A 19489-nucleotide genomic window follows, 5' to 3' on the forward strand; every position below is an offset into this window, starting at 1 on the left:
ATGTTTACAAGAGTTTGTCCAAAAATCAAGATTCGTTGCAAACCAAGAAACAGACTACAAACTGACATCTTTCATTTTAGCTTGTTTGTAAAGTCGCTATCTGCAGAGTAGAGCTTTGTTTGCACAGCGCGGTGAACAAGAGTGGACAGCGCATGAAGAGCAGACTGAAATATCGGTTTCTACATGTTTAAATTTGCCTGTAGAACAGGTAGGTGGGTTTTGATAAATATTGACTCTTTAATCATGGAGGGTTTATTTTAGGCTTCTTACAGTTAACGAGCGTACCGTTAGTTCATCTGCGCCAGCGGAAGTAAATAATGTATAAGCTGTAGCTATCGTTTCCAGCCAGTTACATGTGCTGCGTGAAGTAACGCACACACCTCGGCTCTGCTGTGTGTGCGTGCGTGCGTGCGTGTGCGTGTGCGTGCGTGCGTGTGTGTGTGTGTGTGTGTGTGTGTGTATCGCTGTTCAGAATCCCATCTATCTTCCATAATGCAACGCTTGTATCCAAATGAATTGTGTTGTGAAGTTGTCATTAGCTTCACTGCTGTTAGCCACCTCCACTGAGCCCCAGGGACTTGCTGTAACGTTAGAGCTCTCTAAAGGGGGTTTACCTTCATTTGATCGGGTTTGCTTGCTACGTTGCCATCCTCTTGAACGACATTAAACACAACATATAGTTCGTGAGTGGTTTCATCTGCCCTGTTTAACGTGTTGAAGCTCCCCGGCGGCTCAGTAGCGCTGTAGCTGGCCGCCGTGGCCGGTGAGGGCTGTTTGAAGGCGCCGTCCTCACGCTGCTGCCCTAAAACTGGACACGGCAAAGTTAAGGTCGGCTCCTCTTCCAGCAGTGCTGGAGGAAAACGGGCATCTTGCATCGCAAGAGTGCTGTACAAAAATGTAATTATAGTTCGCCTTAAACGTTTTATTTGTTTATTTAATTAGTATCATTTCTTCCCCAAAGTCATAAAAGAAATTTGGGTCGCACATTAATTGACAGGGTCGGTCGGAAACCGGAACCAAACAATTAATTTAGTTAGGCCTAATCGCCTGTTTTAGCATTCTGAAGGTGCCTGTTTTATCCATTGGTTGTATCCTGGTGCAGTCTATTAGGCAATATTCCGCATAAAATGGGCTTATATTTGGAAACACATTACATCTGCATTTCAGTGGTAACAGATAAGGGGATGATGATCATCATCTTTCTTTATTATTGTTAGCACTACACTCAAACTAAAGCGGCGTCTCTTTGGAGCTGTCATTTTTATCAAATGAGCCGCGGCAATGTTTCTAATGAGCTTCTAACGCTAGACAAACGACTTTATTTTAAACGCCATCACCCGGCTTGTACCCAAACTATTTCGAAACTAAGGAGCCATTTGTCCTCCGATTACATACAAGCTCCTCTGCGCCGCATTTGCGGGACTTGTTTCGCGCTGTAGGGGATTTAAAAAACGTGACGTGAGTGGAAGGGCGGAGCCGTGTGTGTGTGTGTGTGTGTGTGTGTGTGTGTGTGTGTGTGTGTGTGTGTGTGTGTGTGTGTGTGTGTGTGTGTGTGTGTGTGTGTGAGAGATGCGACAGAGTTGAGAAATTGCAGGCGCGGCTCGAAATGGCTGTTATTTCAAATAGCGTAGCATATTTTAAACTAAACGGTTAACCGGTTTTAACTGGTTAATGAGGCTCGGTGACAGGTGAAGAAAATTTTTAGTTTTCGCCATCCCTAGTAGAAATAGTAGAGATTTACTCTCTGCCCTGACAGCTAGCATTAGCAGCTAACCCACGCTGGAAAAACGGCAAAAAAACACCAGAGAAGGCATTTAAATTTAAATACATATATATCAAATTCTAAAACCGTTAAAGAAAGCACAAAAAAAAGGAGCAGAAAAGTGTCAGCAAAAGTGCAAAAAAACAACGAAAAACCGATTTATTTATTTATTGGGAAGATAAATTGAAAGTCAATCAAAGTCTACAAGGGGCCGAATTTGGCCCATGAGCCTCGAGTTTGACACGTGCTTTACCCATTTATATAGATTTAAACTGATTCACGATGCATCGTTACATCCCCAACAGTGAATATTCTTAATCTGCAAAAACAACAAGCAGAATTTCTAGTAATAAATCAATCAGAAATTTTTTTAATTATACTTCATGATTACAGGAGAAAGGGAAACATTAAACAAAACCAGGATAAATTAAAAAACAAGAAGGGGAATGATTTGATCCATAACTGGATTTAGGGAGAGTCATGCAGATTCCAGAGCAGGGAAAGTCTCAAACAGAGCAGGGGGATCCTGGTCTTACCTCGTCCGTTAATCTAACAGAGCTACAGTCACTAGCTTCTTCCTCGTCCTGCAGGGTTAAAGAGCTAAATATCAGTTCTACACAGACAAAGACGCTTCAACTCTCGAAATCTCTCACCGGACCTGATTGAGGTCTGGATTCACGCTTTAGTTTTATGAGCCAAATACACATTTTAGAGCAGCTTTTATGAGCCAAATACACATTTTAGAGCAGCTTTTATGAGCCAAATACACATTTTAGAGCAGCTTTTATGAGCCAAATACACATTTAGAGCAGCTTTTATGAGCCAAATACACATTTTAGAGCAGCTTTTATGAGCCAAATACACATTTTAGAGCAGCTTTTATGAGCCAAATACACATTTTAGAGCAGCTTTTATGAGCCAAATACACATTTAGAGCAGCTTTTATGAGCCAAATACACATTTTAGAGCAGCTTTTATGAGCCAAATACACATTTTAGAGCAGCTTTTATGAGCCAAATACACATTTTAGAGCAGCTTTTATAAGCCAAATACACATTTTAGAGCAGCTTTTATAAGCCAAATACACATTTTAGAGCAGCTTTTATGAGCCAAATACACATTTAGAGCAGCTTTTATGAGCCAAATACACATTTTAGAGCAGCTTTTATGAGCCAAATGCACATTTAGAGCAGCTTTTATGAGCCAAATACACATTTTAGAGCAGCTTTTATGAGCCAAATATACATTTAGAGCAGCTTTTATGAGCCAAATATACATTTAGAGCAGCTTTGATGAGCCAAATACACATTTAGAGCGGCTTTGATGAGCCAAATACACATTTAGAGCAGCTTTTATGAGCCAAATATACATTTAGAGCAGCTTGTATGAGCCAAATGCACATTTAGAGCAGCTTGTATGAGCCAAATGCACATTTAGAGCAGCTTGTATGAGCCAAATACACATTTAGAGCAGCTTTGATGAGCCAAATACACATTTAGAGCAGCTTTGATGAGCCAAATATACATTTAGAGCAGCTTTGATGAGCCAAATATACATTTAGAGCGGCTTGTATGAGCCAAATACACATTTAGAGCGGCTTTTATGAGCCAAATATACATTTAGAGCAGCTTGTATGAGCCAAATACACATTTAGAGCGGCTTTGATGAGCCAAATGCACATTTAGAGCGGCTTTGATGAGCCAAATACACATTTAGAGCAGCTTTGATGAGCCAAATACACATTTAGAGCAGCTTTGATGAGCCAAATACACATTTAGAGCAGCTTTGATGAGCCAAATACACATTTAGAGCGGCTTTGATGAGCCAAATACACATTTAGAGCAGCTTTGATGAGCCAAATACACATTTAGAGCAGCTTTGATCCCCTTGCAGCTGCAACATTGCGAATTTCCACAAAACTGTTGGATTAATAAAAGGATTTTGAATCTTTCGATTCTAAAAGCAATACAAATCAATATTGAATGGGTGGATATGTACGGTATATGCATGTATATATGTCTTCAAACATTATATAGAGAATATATTCTTTATATAGACCGTGAAAAATGCTTTGCGTTTTAACTGTAAAAAGATCACCTGCAATGGAAGTAGGTGAATGTTTTAGTTTATGACTGATGTCAAGTGTTCAAAGTGAATATCTGTCAGGAAGAAACTGTTCTCTTGTCAGCGGGTTTACATGTTGAGTTGAAACAAGTCAGCAGCGGCTTAATAACCCCCCCCCCCACAGGTTAAATAAAGTAATAAAGTTCTTACCCTGAGAGATTCAGAGGACAGAGACAGATCCATGTTGCTGCTGCTGCCGTTGAGAAGATTCATCTTGCGTAAGCGTCGCTGGACTTCCTCTTCGATGTACGCATTTATCCTATGAATAATCAGGACGACGAAGAACCCACGTAATTAAATTCATAAAAAGACTAAACACTGAGTGAATGGTGTGATCCAAATTATAATTAATACATACAAAAGGAATACAGATTAGAATCATATCTGCTTTACATCACAAAAAAATTATGACAAATAAGCATACTAAATATGTAAAAGAAAAATGGGAATAAGAGTTTAAAGGTGCCCTACCACACATATTTCATGACTTTGTGGTAATGTCTGAAGTTCTACCATGGACTCTGTAACATTTTTTGTGGATAAAACGCCTCGGTTACCTTGTTTCAAGCCATTCTAGCGTGGTATAGAAAGCCTGCAGGAAGACTCGGCTCGATTTGTGCCAGTTCTCATTAATATTCAACGAGCTAAGCTGTTTGAATCTGATTGGCTAACAGCTAACCAATGAGAGCCTGGCTGTCAGAATCCTTTACCCAGCGCAACTGGGCGAGCTCATGAATAGTAATGAGCTCAGGCAATGTGATGTCAGAATGACCAGCTTTTGTGATTGGTCTGTTTTCTCCGCTTATTTCTGTCCAGTGTCTAGAGCTGACAGAGGAGGTAGCAGTTCATTTTCACATTCACCACATAACACAAACACATATGGACCTAACATTTAAAAAAAATCCAAATAAAAACGGTTTTGTGTCGCAGGGCACCTTTAACACGAAAATGTTGGATGATGATTGGCAAGACGTGTGGAAAGCACATCAGACCACCACCAATTTGCGGATATGGGGGGAGTTCTCTTGGAAATATCTGATCCGTTTTTTTTTTGTTTTTGTTTTTTTTAATTACGCCCAAGGTCAAGATTAAGTATAAAAGCATACATTTAACATGTTGGAGAGTGTGTGGAGTAAAGGATGCAGACCACTCACACATATTTTGGAAAGTTTTGGAGAATTGTACACAGAACTATACAAAAGATACTAGGGTACAATATTCCTATGAGCTACAAGGTACTGTACCTCTGTAATTTTAATTCTAGCAAAGAGAGTGTAAGAATGAGAGATAAATATTTGGTTAAAATACTACTGAAAGCTAGTAAGAAAGCTATAACAAAGAAATGGGGTAAGGTGGATCCTCCTTGTAAGGAAGAATGGATAGGTTTAGTAGAAGAAATCTAGATGATGGAGAAACTGACACACCGCCTGAGACTACAACAAGCACAGCTTGAAGAAAAGTGGGAGAAATGGACAATCTTCAGAACCTTAACCAGCGACGAGAAATATGGACAGAAACAGATTATTTAGATGAAGACATGAGGAGAAAAGATGAACTGCTAGTCTAGAAATGTAACTCCCAAACAAATATTTGTTATTTGTTTACTGTATTATTTTTATTGGGGATTGCCTGTGTGAGTTTTACAATAAAAATGTAAGTCCCCTTGCCTAAACGGTGCCTGAACCGATACTTTAAAAAAAAGGAGTTAATTTCACTGTTGGTAATGTGATAGGGACGGAATAATAGAGCATAGAAATCAATAGGAGCGGGACGGAGAAATGTGTGTTTTGAGTGTGTGAGGATCTCCGTAAGGAATTACGTAATTACATGGTCTAGGCCTGCAGGTAATACATGTTACCTAGGCCTGGAGGTAATGCATGTTACCTTGATTCCCGTGTCACCCTCTAATTCACAACCCTAGAAAGTATAGATGTTAACATTTGCGGGACAAAAGCAGAAGTAAAGGAGTAAAAGGCGAACCTGTCGTCAGATAGCGGCAGCAGAGGGTTCAGACTCTGGATGTGGCTGACCGGAGAGCTGTTGCGACTCGTCTTCTCCTCATTATTGACGGAGTGAGTCCTGTTGTTCTCCTCCCCTTCGCTGATCCTTCGTCTCAGCTTCTGGATCTCCCGCTCAACTCTAGAGAGACAAACACAACAACAAAGACTACTTTGTTTTTACAAAACTTTCCTTTTTGCCCATCTTGTTTAAACAGGAGGGAGCAGCAATAAGAGAGTAGATGGTGGTTGATGTAAAATGTGCAGTTTATTTATTTAATCAATTGCAAAAACCTAACCCAAAACCCAGAAAAGGTGCTGGTTTGAAAAAGCAAGAATTAGCTTGGAAGGAAATAATTGGAGTAACAAGCGAACTGGACCCTATGTTCCTATGTTTCTGTGTCTAAGTGACTGATGGGAACAACAGTCTCTGACATTGCTCCAGTATTAAGAGAGATCTCTGCAGTCGGCAGCAGAGAAACAAGCTACGATGTGAGTTAATAGTATTTGTCCAGCTTGTATTTACCTTCACTAAAGTGCTCGTTTTGCCGCTGACAGACTCAGATTAGTTTTCTAAGTGTCTGACAACATTATGGAAGGGATTTCTAAGGAAGTCAAACTTTCTGTTAAAGAGTAAAAAAAATCAGCAAAATTGCCTTCCCTAAACCCACCAGACTCCATGTAAATAAACAGTAATTTTTGCATCATAAAACACACTCATTCAAAGTGGACAGAAACAAAATAAAACTATCAAAAGCCATCTTGGTTCATCTTCCAACAATCACCACTCTGGTTTGGTTGAAATAAACCCTTAAAGGTGTTCTAAGTGATGTGACTTGTTTTTTAGGCTACAACATTTTTCGTCACATACAGCAAACATCTCCTCACTATCTGCTAGCTGCCTGTCCCCTGAACACACTGTAAAAAACATCTCCTCACTATCTGCTATCTGCCTGTCCCCTGAACACACTGTAAAAAAATCTCCTCACTATCTGCTAGCTGCCTGTCCCCTGAACACACTGTAAAAAACATCTCCTCACTATCTGCTAGCTGCCTGTCCCCTGAACACACTGTAAAAAAACATCTCCTCACTATCTGCTAGCTGCCTGTCCCCTGAACACACTGTAAAAACATCTCCTCACTATCTGCTAGCTGCCTGTCCCCTGAACACACTGTAAAAAAACATCTCCTCACTATCTGCTAGCTGCCTGTCCCCTGAACACACTGTAAAAAAACACGGTCTCTGTAGACAGCCCAGGCTCCACAAACGGCGCGAAGTGCGCGAACCTGCACCACCAAACACAAACAGAGTTCCAGCCAATGAACAACAAGAAGGAGCTGGGTGACCCATCACTGCAGCAGCGTTAGCACGTAGGCTACTTCCACAATGCACGTTCATAACTCAACCAACTCCTTCTTGTCCGGCCCCTCGCAGGTTTTGATCCGGCCCACATTTCCATTTAGATTCACAATAAATTTAGGCCCACCTAGTTTTTGGTGTTATTTTTACATTTTTGGTGCTTTTTTTCAACATTTTTGATGGCTTTTCCTGCAGTTTATGCACTTTTTCAATGCTTTAGGCACTTTGTTTTAACTTGCACTTACTACAATTCTGTCTGTCTGTCTGTCGGTCTGTAGTTGATGTAAATTAATGCTTTTTTTTTATCCGATTCATCGATTAATCGAAAAAATAATCAACAGATTAATCGATTATTAAAATAATCGTTAGTTGCAGCCCTAGTAGGTTTTCTAAGTTTTATTAAAGGGCTCTGACCTCTGCTGGTCCAGGTCTCCCCCGTTCCTCAGGTTCCTGACGGCGGAGCTCTTGTGTCTCTGCTCTTCGGTGTCGGGCTCCAGGGAGACGCTGCGCCTCAGGGCCGAGTGCCTCCTCTCCAGCCGGGCCACGGCCTGCTCCATGGCCTCCCTCTGCTGCTTCTCCTTCGACTCCAGGATCTCCTTCTCCTTCCTCCGCACCTATTACCATATTGTAGCAGGTCTTACAAAATGTGGGTTTTATTTTTTTAACAAAAGTGTTATATGGTGCATTATGTAATAACCAACTGACACATAAGCTCAGCTGCACGCTGCATTATGTAATGTAAAAACTTACGGTTACAAAATTCAGAGAAATTACAAATGGCGTTTAGGGTTTTATTACAAAATCTGGCAGATTACATAATGAAGTGAATAATTATTACATTTAGACTTTGTTACCAGCTTGTTCTTTTTTATTTTGAAAATCAGAGATGACACTGTGTGTGTGTGTGTGTGTGTGTGTGTGTGTGTGTGTATGTGTGTGCATATGTGTGTGCATGTGTGTGTGCATGTGTCTGTATGTGTGTGTGCATGTGTGTGCATATGTGTGTGTGTCTACATGTGTGTGTCTGCATGTGTGCGTGTGTGTGCATATGCATATGCGTGTGTGTCTGTGTGAGTGTGCATGTGTGTGTGTGCGCGTGTGTGTGTGTGTGTGTGTGTGTGTGTGTGTGTGTGTGTGTCTGTTACACCTGATATTTTCTTCTTATACTGCTTATATTTTGCATCCTTCATCCATTTCTCGCTGTTTACATACCGTATTTTCTGGACTATAATATTTCCTACTTTGGCTGGTCCTGCGACTTATAGTCAGGTGCGACTTATATATCAAAATATATATAATTTAACATGTTTTTACATGTTAATTCATACTGAAAACATTACCGTCTACAGCCGTGAGAGGGCGCTCTAGGCTTGTGACAACTAGAACGCTGCTCCTAAAGTAAACTGAGAAAGAAAAGAGACAAACTGCAGGTAGTAAAATATGCAGCCCCGAAAACGGTAATCGAGCAGCAGAAAGAAAGTTTGAAATGAGAGAAACTTATGAGGGAGACTGGAGAAAAGGTGACTCTTACAGCAATGAAGAAAACAAAGAAAGCTAATCGGCTAATCTTAAAGCTAGACGGCCAGAGCTGGAGGAAGGAGTCTGGAGGGGCTCGTCAACGGTGCAGCTACGTCTCCACGTCTTTTAATACCTCCGTGCTCCACGCCCTGGTAGCTGGTTGTTCTGTGTGCTATTGTATAGTTCAATAACTGTTAAGTTGTTACGTTAACATACCGGACACCTACCGTATTCAGCCTGTTGATCTGTGTGCTATTGTGTAGTTGAATAACTAAATAAATGCGACTTATAGTCCGGTGCGACTTATATATGTTTTTTTCCTCTTCATGACGCATTTTTTGACTGATGCGACTTATACTCCAGAGCGACTTATAGTCCGGAAAATACATTACATTACATAATGCGCTGTAACGCACCTTCTCCTCCTGCCGCGCCACGTTGGCCGTGAACTCGTAGGTCTCCTGGAGCTGCTGCAGCTGCTGAGCGCCGAGCCGGTGGAGGCTCAGCTTGTCCTCCTTGTCCTCCAGCTCCTTCTCCACCTGGAACAGCGTGTTGTCCAGCCCCGGCGGGCCTCCGCAGTTCCCGTTGCTGCCGCCGCGCTCCAGCACCTCCGCGGCTCTCTGCTTCTCCTCGGCCAGCGTGGGGAGGAGAACGTCGGCCACGCTGGCCAGCTGGCGCTCCTTGAGCTGCAGCCTGTGCTCCGCCTGTTTGACCAGCTGCTCCTCCTGTGTGGGAAATAAACATTTTAGATTGTATACAGTTCAGGCCAAAAGTTTGGACACACCTTCTCATTCAATGTGTTTCCTTTTTATTTTCATGACTATTTACATTGTAGATTCTCACTGAAGGCATCAAAATTATGAATGAACACATATGGAATTATGTACTTAACAAAAAAGTGTGAAATAACTGAAAACATGTCTTATATTTTAGATTCTTCAAAGTAGCCACCCTTTGCTTTTTTTGATAACTCTGCAAACCCTTGGTGTTCTCTCAATGAGCTTCATGAGGTAGTCACCTGAAATGGTTTTACCTTCACAGGTGTGCCTTGTCAGGGTTAATTAGTGGAATTATTTCCCTTATTAATAAAAAAGCAAAGGGTGGTTACTTGAGGTACAAGGTAATGGAGCCTTTTATACATTGTTGTGTTTCTTTAGAAATAAACAATGGACAAATAGAGTCTTTAAACGATTCAGATGTAAAGTTATTCGCTGTCAAAGTGACGTCAAAATGAATGGGAGTCAATGGGATGCTAACGGTGAGGTGATGGCTTGGTAGCATCAGAATCTCCCCCATAGGAGGTACACTTTCCGGCTGCTCTGTTACCCCCTTTACTCTGCACTGTAAGAGAACACTAAGAATGTATACGTCACCTGGCAGACGGCGTTGGCGTCCTGTGCCCCCTTGGTCTGCGTCTCCTTCAGCTGCTGGTGTCGCTCTTTGAGTCCGTGCGTGAGGTGCAGCAGAGCGCTACGCTCGGCCGCGACCTCCTTCTCCAGACGCTCCCTCTGCTGCCGCAGCCCCTCCTCCAGCTCGCCGAGCTCCTTCACCTGTGCCTGTTTGAAGTTTGCGTATCGCAGCTGGGCGGAGCGCGCCTCCTCGCCGCCGTCCTCCACGTCCGGTCGCTCCGCGGTCTCTTTGGCGCGCAGGAGCGCTTCCCTGATGATAGGTGAAATAAATAAAGCCTGCATGTACTCACATGTATTTTCATATTTCATATGTTCTATAATGTGTTATTTAGGGCCGCTCCCTCTTTAGTCGATGAGTCGACTGATCGGTGGTTTTGGTCTTAGTCAACTTAGATCTCTTTAGTCCATTAGTCATGTCTGATGCTTTTTTTTTTCCATGCTGAAGGACTTATAACCAAGAAACGTACGAGCACATCTCTGGTAAACACAAGAATTAAGGGTTGACAATTTTACCTAACAGATATCACCGTGAAACCTACTTTGATTACTTTCATTAAGGCAATTATTTGTTGTATTACACGTTTTCTGAAATGTATTTAAATATACAAACGAGGCATCATCTTATTCAATATATGCATCCTTTTGCATGACTCTTTGCGGAGAAACTCAGATTTAAAGATCTGTCGATTAAAATCAACTTATCGATTAGTCGACAAAATTGCATGAATGTTAGTCTACTAAGAATTTCTTCAATCGAACACAGCCCTAGTGTTATTATGACTGAGGGAGAAGGTCACAGCGAGGCAAAGAGGCCCCATGCGTGCGATGGTGGCATCTGGTTCAGATGGTTAAGGCAAGGCAGCTTAATTTATATAGCACATTTCAGCAACAGGGCAATTCAAAGTGCTTTACATAAAACATTAAAGAGCAGTTAGAAAACAATTAAAAAACAATAATAACCAAATTAAAAAAAACACTAAAAGACAAGAATAAAATTAAGAATAAAAGTTACAGGGCAGTATAAGAAATTAAAGTTAATAAAATAGATTTAAAGAAAAGAAACATCAAAAAGATAGGTCTTTAGCTTAGATTTAAAAGAACTGAGAGTTGCAGCGGACCTGCAGGTTTCTGGGAGTTTGTTCCAGATATGTGGAGCATAAAAACTGAACGCTGCTTCCCCCTGTTTAGTTCTGACTCTGGGGACAACAAGTAGACCTGTCCCAGACCACCTGAGAGGTCTGGGGGGGGTCATAATGTAGTAGACCTGTCCCAGACCACCTGAGAGGTCTGGGGGGGTCATAGTGTAGTAGACCTGTCCCAGACCACCTGAGAGGTCTGGGTGGGTCATAGTGTAGTAGACCTGTCCCAGACCACCTGAGAGGTCTGGGGGGTCATAGTGTAGTAGACCTGTCCCAGACCACCTGAGAGGTCTGGGTGGGTCATAGTGTAGTAGACCTGTCCCAGACCACCTGAGAGGTCCAGGTGGGTCATAGTGTAGTAGACCTGTCCCAGACCACCTGAGAGGTCTGGGGGGGTCATAGTGTAGTAGCAGATTGGAAATGTATTTTGGCCCTAAACCGTTTAGTGATTTATAAACCAGTAAAAGTATTTTGAAATCAATTCTTTGAGGCACTGGAAGCCAGTGTAGAGACTTCAGTACTGGAGTGATGTGATCCACTTTCTTGGTTTTAGTGAGGACTCGAGCAGCAGCGTTTTGAATCAGCTGCAGCTGTCTGATTGATTTTTGAGGGAGACCTGTAAAGACACCGTTACAGTAGTCAAGTCTACTGAAGATAAAAGCATGGACAAGTTTTTCCAGATCCTGCTGAGACATAAGTCCTTTAACCCTTGATATATTTTTAAGGTGATAATAGGCTGATTTTTTAATTATGTTAATGTGGCTTTTAAAATTCAGGTCCGAGTCCATGACTACACCAAGATTTCTGGCTTTGTCTGTTGTTTTTAACATTGTCGTTTGAAGCTGAGCGCTGACTTTCAATCGTTCCTCTTTTGCTCCAAAAACAACCACCTCTGTTTTTTCTTCATTTAATTTAAGAAAGTTCTGGCACATCCAATCATTAATCTGTTCAATGCACATATTTAATTGTTGTATTGGGCTATAGTTCCCTGGCGATAAGGTTATGTAAATTTGTGTGTCATCCGCATAACTATGGTAATTTATTTTGTTGTTTTCCATAATCTGAGCCAGTGGAAGCATGTAGATGTTGAACAGAAGAGGGCCCAGAACTGAGCCTTGGGGAACTCCGCACGTCATATTTGTATGCTCAGATGTATAATTACCTATAAACACAAAGTAGTCCCTATTCTTTAAATAGGATTCAAACCACTTTAGTACTGAGCCAGAAAGACCAACCCAGTTTTCCAATCGGTCAAGTAATATGTCATGGTCTACCGTATCAAATGCAGCACTGAGATCAAGTAATACCAAGACTGAAATTTTGTCACTATCTGTTCAAGTGGATGTCATTAAAGACTTTAACAAGAGCTGTCTCAGTGCTGTGGTGTGGTCGAAAACCTGACTGGAAGGCATCAAAACTGTTGTTTAGCGATAAGAAAAGGTTGAGTTGTTGAAAAAACACTTTTTGTATGATTTTACTTAAAAATGGAAGGTTTGATATCGGCCTATAGTTGCTCATTAGGGTCGTGTCTAGATTTGTTCTTTTTTAGGAGTGGCTTGATGACTGCAGTTTTCAGGGCCTGTGGGAAGATACCTGAGAGCAGAGACGTGTTTACAATCTGTAGAAGATCAGAAGCCAAACAATTCGAAACATTTTTGAAAACACCCGTTGGTAGAATATCAAGGCAACAGGAGGAGGTTTTCAGATGTTGTATAATGTCCTCCAGGTTTTTAAGGTTGATTGTATGAAATTGTGTCATGTTGGAATTTGTTTTGCGTGCACACTGTGACAACACATATCCTGTACTTGATGTGGAAGCACTGACTGTTTGTCTAATTTTCTGAATTTTGTCTGTGAAGAAGGAGGCAAAGTCATTGCAAGCCTTGGTAGACAACAGTTCAGATGCTATTGGTACTGGAGGGTTGGTTAATCTATCGACAGTAGCGAACAAAGAACGTGAATTATTATTGTTTCTGGCGATAATGTCAGAGAAAAAGGACCGCCTTGCATTCCTTAGTTCCAAATTATAAATGCGAAGTCTCTCTTTATAAGTGTTATAATGGATCTGGAGATTAGATTTTCGCCAACTGCGTTCAGCTTTTCGACACTCTTTTTTCTGTTCTCACAACTATAAAAATTTTCCATGGAGATCTTTTCTTGCCAGAAACAGCTTTGACCTTAGTGGGAGCAATAGCATCAATAACATTCGTAATTTTATAGTTGAAATTATCTACAAGCTCAGTGACAGAGGCCCCAGTGAGGGTGGGTGTAGAGGAGAAAAGCTGAATGAATGATTCACTGGTGTTTTCAGTGATATACCGTTTTCTGATTAACTTAGTTTGAACACTTTTGGGCAGAGAGATAGTGCCGTTGAAGAAAACACAGGAATGATCAGAGAGAGCAACATCAGTCACCACAACCTTGGAAACGTTCAGACCCTTGGAGATAATCAAGTCCAGAGTGTGCCCCTTATTGTGCGTGGGCTGTGTCACATGCTGAGTCAGTCCATAGCTCTCAAAAACACAACACAGTTCTTTGGTCAAGTTAATAACTAGTTAGAGGCCCTGATTGAGTAACAGATGGCCTTTGGAGGGGGGCCTACAGGATGCTTGAGTCTACCAGAGCATGGGAACCTGACAGTATAGACAGGTTTCCTGTTTACCAACATTACAGGGTGCGTGCGCATACCAGGGGCAGAAAGCCAGATTGGTGAGCTGGTCCGATTATGCAAACGCATTTTGTGCCTTCTCCGTGAACCATCACCTTATCGTGGTGGAGAGGTTTGTGTGTCTCTGTGAACCTGAGGGCTGTGTTGTCTGGAGCTTTGTGCTCCTGGTAGGGTCTCCCAAGGCAAAGTGGTCTCAGGTGAGGGGCCAGACAAAGAATGGTTCAAAAACCCCAATGAAGAAGCAAGGTAGAGATGGAGTGACCCTGCCCGGAGGAAGCCCGGGGCCCCGTCTGGAGCCAGGCCCAGACGGGCGGGCTCGTCGGGCGAGCGCCTGGTGGCGGGTTTGCCACGGAGCCCGGCCGGGCACAGCCCGAACAAGCCACGTGGCTCCCATCTCTCCAGCCCATGGGCCCACCACCTGTGGGAGGAACCGTTGGGGTCGGGTGCGATGCCACATGGGTGGCAGTGAAGGTCAGGGGCCTCGACGGACCAGACCCGGGCGGCAGACGCTGGCTCTGGGGGCGTGGGCGTCACCTCTCTGTGGGGAAGGAGCCGGAACTGGTGCGGGAGGTGGGCGCTACCGGTTAGATCTGGTGGGGCTTACCTCACGCACAGTCTCGGTTCTGGAACCATACTCCTGGATAGGGGTTGGACTCTTTTCTTCTCCGGAGTTGCCCAGGGTGTGAGGCGCCGGGCGGGTGTGGGGATACTCACAAGCCCCGGCTGAGCGCCGCTGTGTTGGAGTTTACCCGGTGGACGAGAGGGTCGCCTCCCTACGCCTGCGGGTTGTGGGGGAAAACTCTGACTGTTGTTTGTGCATATGCACCAAACCGGAGTTCGGAGTATTCGGCCTTCTTGGAGACCTTGACTGGAGTCCTGCATGGGGCTCCAGTGGGGGACTCCATTGTTCTGCTGGGGGACTTCAACGCACACGTGGGCAATGATGGAGACACCTGAGAGGCGTGATTGGGAGGAACGGCCTCCCTGATCTAAACCAGAGTGGTTGTTTGTTGTTGGACTTCTGTGCTAGTCATGGATTGTCTATACTTGAACACCATGTTCGAACATAGGGATGCTCATAAGTGTACCTGGTACCAGAGCACCCTAGGCCGAAGGTCAATGATCGATTTCATAATCGTTTCATCTGATCTGAGGCCGTATGTTTTGGACACTCGGGTGAAGAGAGGGGCAGAGCTGTCAACCGATCACCATCTGGTGGTGAGTTGGGTCAGGGGGTGGGGAAGACTCTGGACAGACCTGGTAAGCCCAAGCGTGTAGTGCGGGTAAATTGGGAACGTCTGGAGGAGCCCCTGTCCGACAGACTTTCAACTCACACCTCCGGCGGAGCTTTTCGTGCATCCCTGTGGAGGCTGGGGGCATTGAACCCGAGTGGACAATGTTCAAAGTTTCCATTGCTGAAGCTGCGGCGAGGAGCTGTGGTCTTAGGATCTTAGGTGCCTCAAGGGGCGGTAACCCACGAACACCGTGGTGGACACCAGTGGTCAGGGAAGCCGTCCGACTGAAGAAGGAGTCCTTCCGGGATATGTTATCTCGGAGGACTCCGGAGGCGGTTGCAGGGTACCGAGGGGCCCGAAGGGCTGCAGCCTCTGCCGTGAAAGAGGCAAAGCAGCGGGTGTGGGAGAAGTTTGGAGAAGACATGGAGAAGGACTTTCGGTCGGCACCAAAGTGTTTCTGGAAAACTGTTCGCCACCTCAGGAGGGGGCGGGGAACCATCCAAGCTGTGTACAGTAAGGATGGGACACTGTTGACCTCCACTGAGGAGGTAATAGGGCGGTGGAAGGAGCACTTTGAGGAACTCCTGAATCCGACTAATACGCCCTCTATGTTAGAGGCAGAGCTGGAGGATAACGGGGGGATTGTCGTCGATTTCCCAGGCGGAAGTCACTGATGTAGTCAAACAACTACACAGTGGCAAAGCCCGGGATTGATGAGATCCGTCCAGAAATGCTCAAGGCTCTGGGTGTGGAGGGGCTGTCCTGGTTGACACGCCTCTTCAACATTGCGTGGAAGTCTGGGACGGTGCCAAAGGAGTGGCAGACTGGGGTGGTGGTTCCTCTTTTTAAAAGGGGGACCAGAGGGTGTGTGCCAATTATAGGGGTATCACACTTCTCAGCCTCCCTGGTAAAGTCTACTCCAAGGTGCTGGAAAGGAGGGTTCGGCCGATAGTCGAACCTCGGGTTGAGGAGGAACAATGCGGATTCCGTCCTGGTCGTGGAACAACGGACCAGCTCTTCACTCTCGCAAGGATCCTGGAGGGAGCCTGGGAGTATGCCCAACCGGTCTACATGTGTTTTGTGGATTTGGAGAAGGCGTATGACCGGGTCCCCGGGAGATACTGTGGGAGGTGCTGCGGGAGTATGGGGTGAGGGGGTCTCTACTCAGGGCCATCCAATCTCTGTATGACCAAAGTGAGAGCTGTGTCCGGGTTCTCGGTAGTAAGTCGGACTCGTTTCAGGTGAGGGTTGGCCTCCGCCAGGGCTGCGCTTTGTCACCAATCCTGTTTGTAATATTTATGGACAGGATATCGAGGCGTAGTCGGGGTGGGGAGGGGTTGCAGTTTGGTGGGCTGGGGATCTCATCGCTGCTCTTTGCAGATGATGTGGTCCTGATGGCATCATCGGCCTGCGACCTTCAGCACTCACTGGATCGGTTCGCAACCGAGTGTGAAGCGGTTGGGATGAGGATCAGCACCTCTAAATCTGAGGCCATGGTTCTCAGCAGGAAACCGATGGAATGCCTTCTCCAGGTAGGGAATGAGTCCTTACCCCAAGTGAAGGAGTTCAAGTACCTTGGGGTTTTGTTCGCGAGTGAGGGGACAATGGAGCGGGAGATTGGTCGGAGAATCGGGCGCAGCGGGTGCGGTATTGCATTCAATCTATCGCACCGTTGTGGACGAAAAGAGAGCTGAGCCAGAAGGCAAAGCTCTCGATCTACCGGTCAGTTTTCGTTCCTACCCTCACCTATGGTCATGAAGGCTGGGTCATGACCGAAAAGAACGAGATCCAGGGTGCAAGCGGCGAAATGGGTTTCCTCAGGAGGGTGGCTGGCGTCTCCCTTAGAGATAGGGTGAGAAGCTCAGTCATCCGTGAGGAGCTCGGAGTAGAGCCGCTGCTCCTTTGCGTCGAAAGGAGCCAGTTGAGGTGGTTCGGGCATCTGGTAAGGATGCCCCCTGGGCGCCTCCCTAGGGAGGTGTTCCAGGCACGTCCAGCTGGGAGGAGGCCTCGGGGAAGACCCAGGACTAGGTGGAGGGATTATATCTCCAACCTGGCCTGGGAACGCCTCGGGATCCCCCAGTCGGAGCTGGTTAATGTTGCTCGGGAAAGGGAAGTTTGGGGTCCCCTGCTGGAGCTGCTCCCCCCGCGACCCGACACCGGATAAGCGGACGAAGATGGATGGATGGATGGATGGATTTTTGTCTCAGTGCACATTGTCTTAGTCCCTTCATTTCGTCATGGCATTTATATAACACATACTCTATGGTCTTACAAAGCTAACGTTTTTGACCGATTACAATTTAATCATTTTTTGGGAGCTGGAGAGCTCTCGTTATGAAAAGCTAGCTATAGCTCTGTTTGCCATTCATTCCAATGGGGAAACCTTGCGGCTAGACTTTCGACATGCATTCTGGTGGCGTATTTCTTTAAGCTTTCCTTATTGTTTGTATATAACTGCTGACTCAATAAAACATGATTTTAGTTGGATCGGTTTGTCGGTCTTTAATTTTGCAGGGTTACTGTGATATATATGTATGGCTATAATTATAATTTTAAGCTACTGTAATAGCCCGTGTTAGCAGCAGGGTTACTCCTGAGTGTACCCTTATGGTTGGTTTATGCCTTAAAATAATGGCCAGTCCGGACTCGAGTACCACAGCCCTGACAGGTAGATATCACTTAGCTGAACAACCACAAGCTGCAACTTTTCTGATTGATACAATGGGAGCCTAACTCTTGCACATGACCCCAATCTGCCCCTCTTATGGCTTGAAGCCATAACCTCTGCTGGTTTTTGGCAAAAGCATGCTTCCCCCTAGGTATGTTAACGACAGGCACCCATCACTGGCTCTGTTTGTACAATTAACTACACAACAACTCCTTGGCATTTTGACTTACGCTATGCCGCTACTAGCTAGCTAGCTACACAAAACACGTCTTCTTTCTGCCCCCCGGTTGCGTGCGCAAGCAGTGATGACGTTGCCGAGAAACCTATGTATTAGGATAGAATCAGTGATGAGGGTTTCCAGATGCGAGTTTCAGGATCTATAAGACTGTAAGGTCGATCCGAAGTTCGGAGAGAGCGTTTGGGTCTGTGCAGCGGTGCATGGCTAGGTGCTCTCCCTCATGAGAATCAAAAGTTCAATATTGAATAAAGCGGCCCGTAATCTGAAATCATCGGAGTCGTCATCTTTGAACATCTCCATCATCAATTTCCAGAGACTAGGGCTGCTCGATTATGGAAAAAAATATAATCACGATTATTTCGGTCAATATTGAAATCACGATAATTTAACACGATTACTCGTTGACTTCTGGAAAGCAATTATTGAACTTAAAAAAACAGTGTAAAAATTAAATAAATCAACAGTAAAAAAAAAAAAAAAAAAAAAAAAAAACATTCAGAACACAAGAGAGAAAATAAGAGTATACTTGTAAAATGTAATGAGCTAAATAATTGTTTTTCTCGATTATTCGGTTTTTGTGATCATTGGGAGCCGAAATCATAATCACGATTAAATTTCGATTAATTGCACAGCCCAACCAGAGAGTTCCTTCTCTCACCTGATCTCGGCCAGGGCTCGCCGCTCCTCCTCCAGGCGGCGCGCGTCCTCCAGGGTCAGCAGGGCGGAGGCCGCTTCGTGTTTCTCCCTCAGCTGCTCCTCCAGCCGGCCCACCAGGCTCAGCTGCTCGCGCTCCTGCTCCTCCAGCCGCCGGCGCTCCGCCTCCAGACGCACCCTCTGCTCCTCGCGCTCCCTCTTCAGCCGCTCCAGCTCGCGGTAGATCTCCGTCTGCTCCGCGGCATCCTGCTGGCGCCGCTGCTCTGCGTCCTGCTCCTTCTCTTCGGCTTCGCCTGAAATCAAAAACAGAGACATTACATTATACCAGGGGGGAGTCAAACTCAACTTCACTGAGGGCCACACTGGAAAATAAGAATCACATCAGGGGCCAGACATGTAGATTTTATGGACAAGCATTTGACTGTCTTATGGTTTTTTCCACTTGCAGTTTGGTCGACATAAAGTCCTAAAGAAGTCAGGAAAAAGTTCCTCAGCCATCAGAGAAAAAAAGCGCCCGAAAATGTCGGAAAAGGAGTCCAAAAACGTCGGAAAAACACACACACATAAATGTGGAGCAGTATATCCTGTATGACACACACACACACACACACACACACACACACACACACACACACACACACACACACACACACACACACACACACAGCAGTATATCCTGTATGTCCCTTACACACACACACATATAAAGGTGGAGCA

At 44.7% G+C, this 19489-nt stretch overlaps 1 protein-coding gene across 7 annotated transcripts in view; it reads right to left on the reverse strand.

The window, feature by feature from the left end:
* Window positions 1–19489, reverse strand: part of kif16ba (kinesin family member 16Ba) — a 67247-nt gene that overhangs the window by 14380 nt on the left and 33378 nt on the right. For 4 of the 7 annotated variants that reach the window (XM_028591439.1, XM_028591422.1, XM_028591408.1 and 1 more), the window contains 7 exons: window positions 18777–19065; window positions 10135–10420; window positions 9178–9486; window positions 7658–7857; window positions 5867–6025; window positions 4037–4145; window positions 2299–2346 (listed from right to left, as the gene is read on the reverse strand). In XM_028591439.1, the coding sequence (XP_028447240.1) occupies window positions 2299–2346; window positions 4037–4145; window positions 5867–6025; window positions 7658–7857; window positions 9178–9486; window positions 10135–10420; window positions 18777–19065 (1400 nt within the window). The remainder of the gene's footprint in view (window positions 1–2298; window positions 2347–4036; window positions 4146–5866; window positions 6026–7657; window positions 7858–9177; window positions 9487–10134; window positions 10421–18776; window positions 19066–19489) is intronic. The other 3 variants (XM_028591447.1, XM_028591431.1, XM_028591414.1) reach the window with 1 other exon arrangement.

Source organism: Perca flavescens, chromosome 2 (assembly GCF_004354835.1).
Source record: "Perca flavescens isolate YP-PL-M2 chromosome 2, PFLA_1.0, whole genome shotgun sequence".
In the NCBI taxonomy this organism is placed as follows: domain Eukaryota; kingdom Metazoa; phylum Chordata; class Actinopteri; order Perciformes; family Percidae; genus Perca; species Perca flavescens.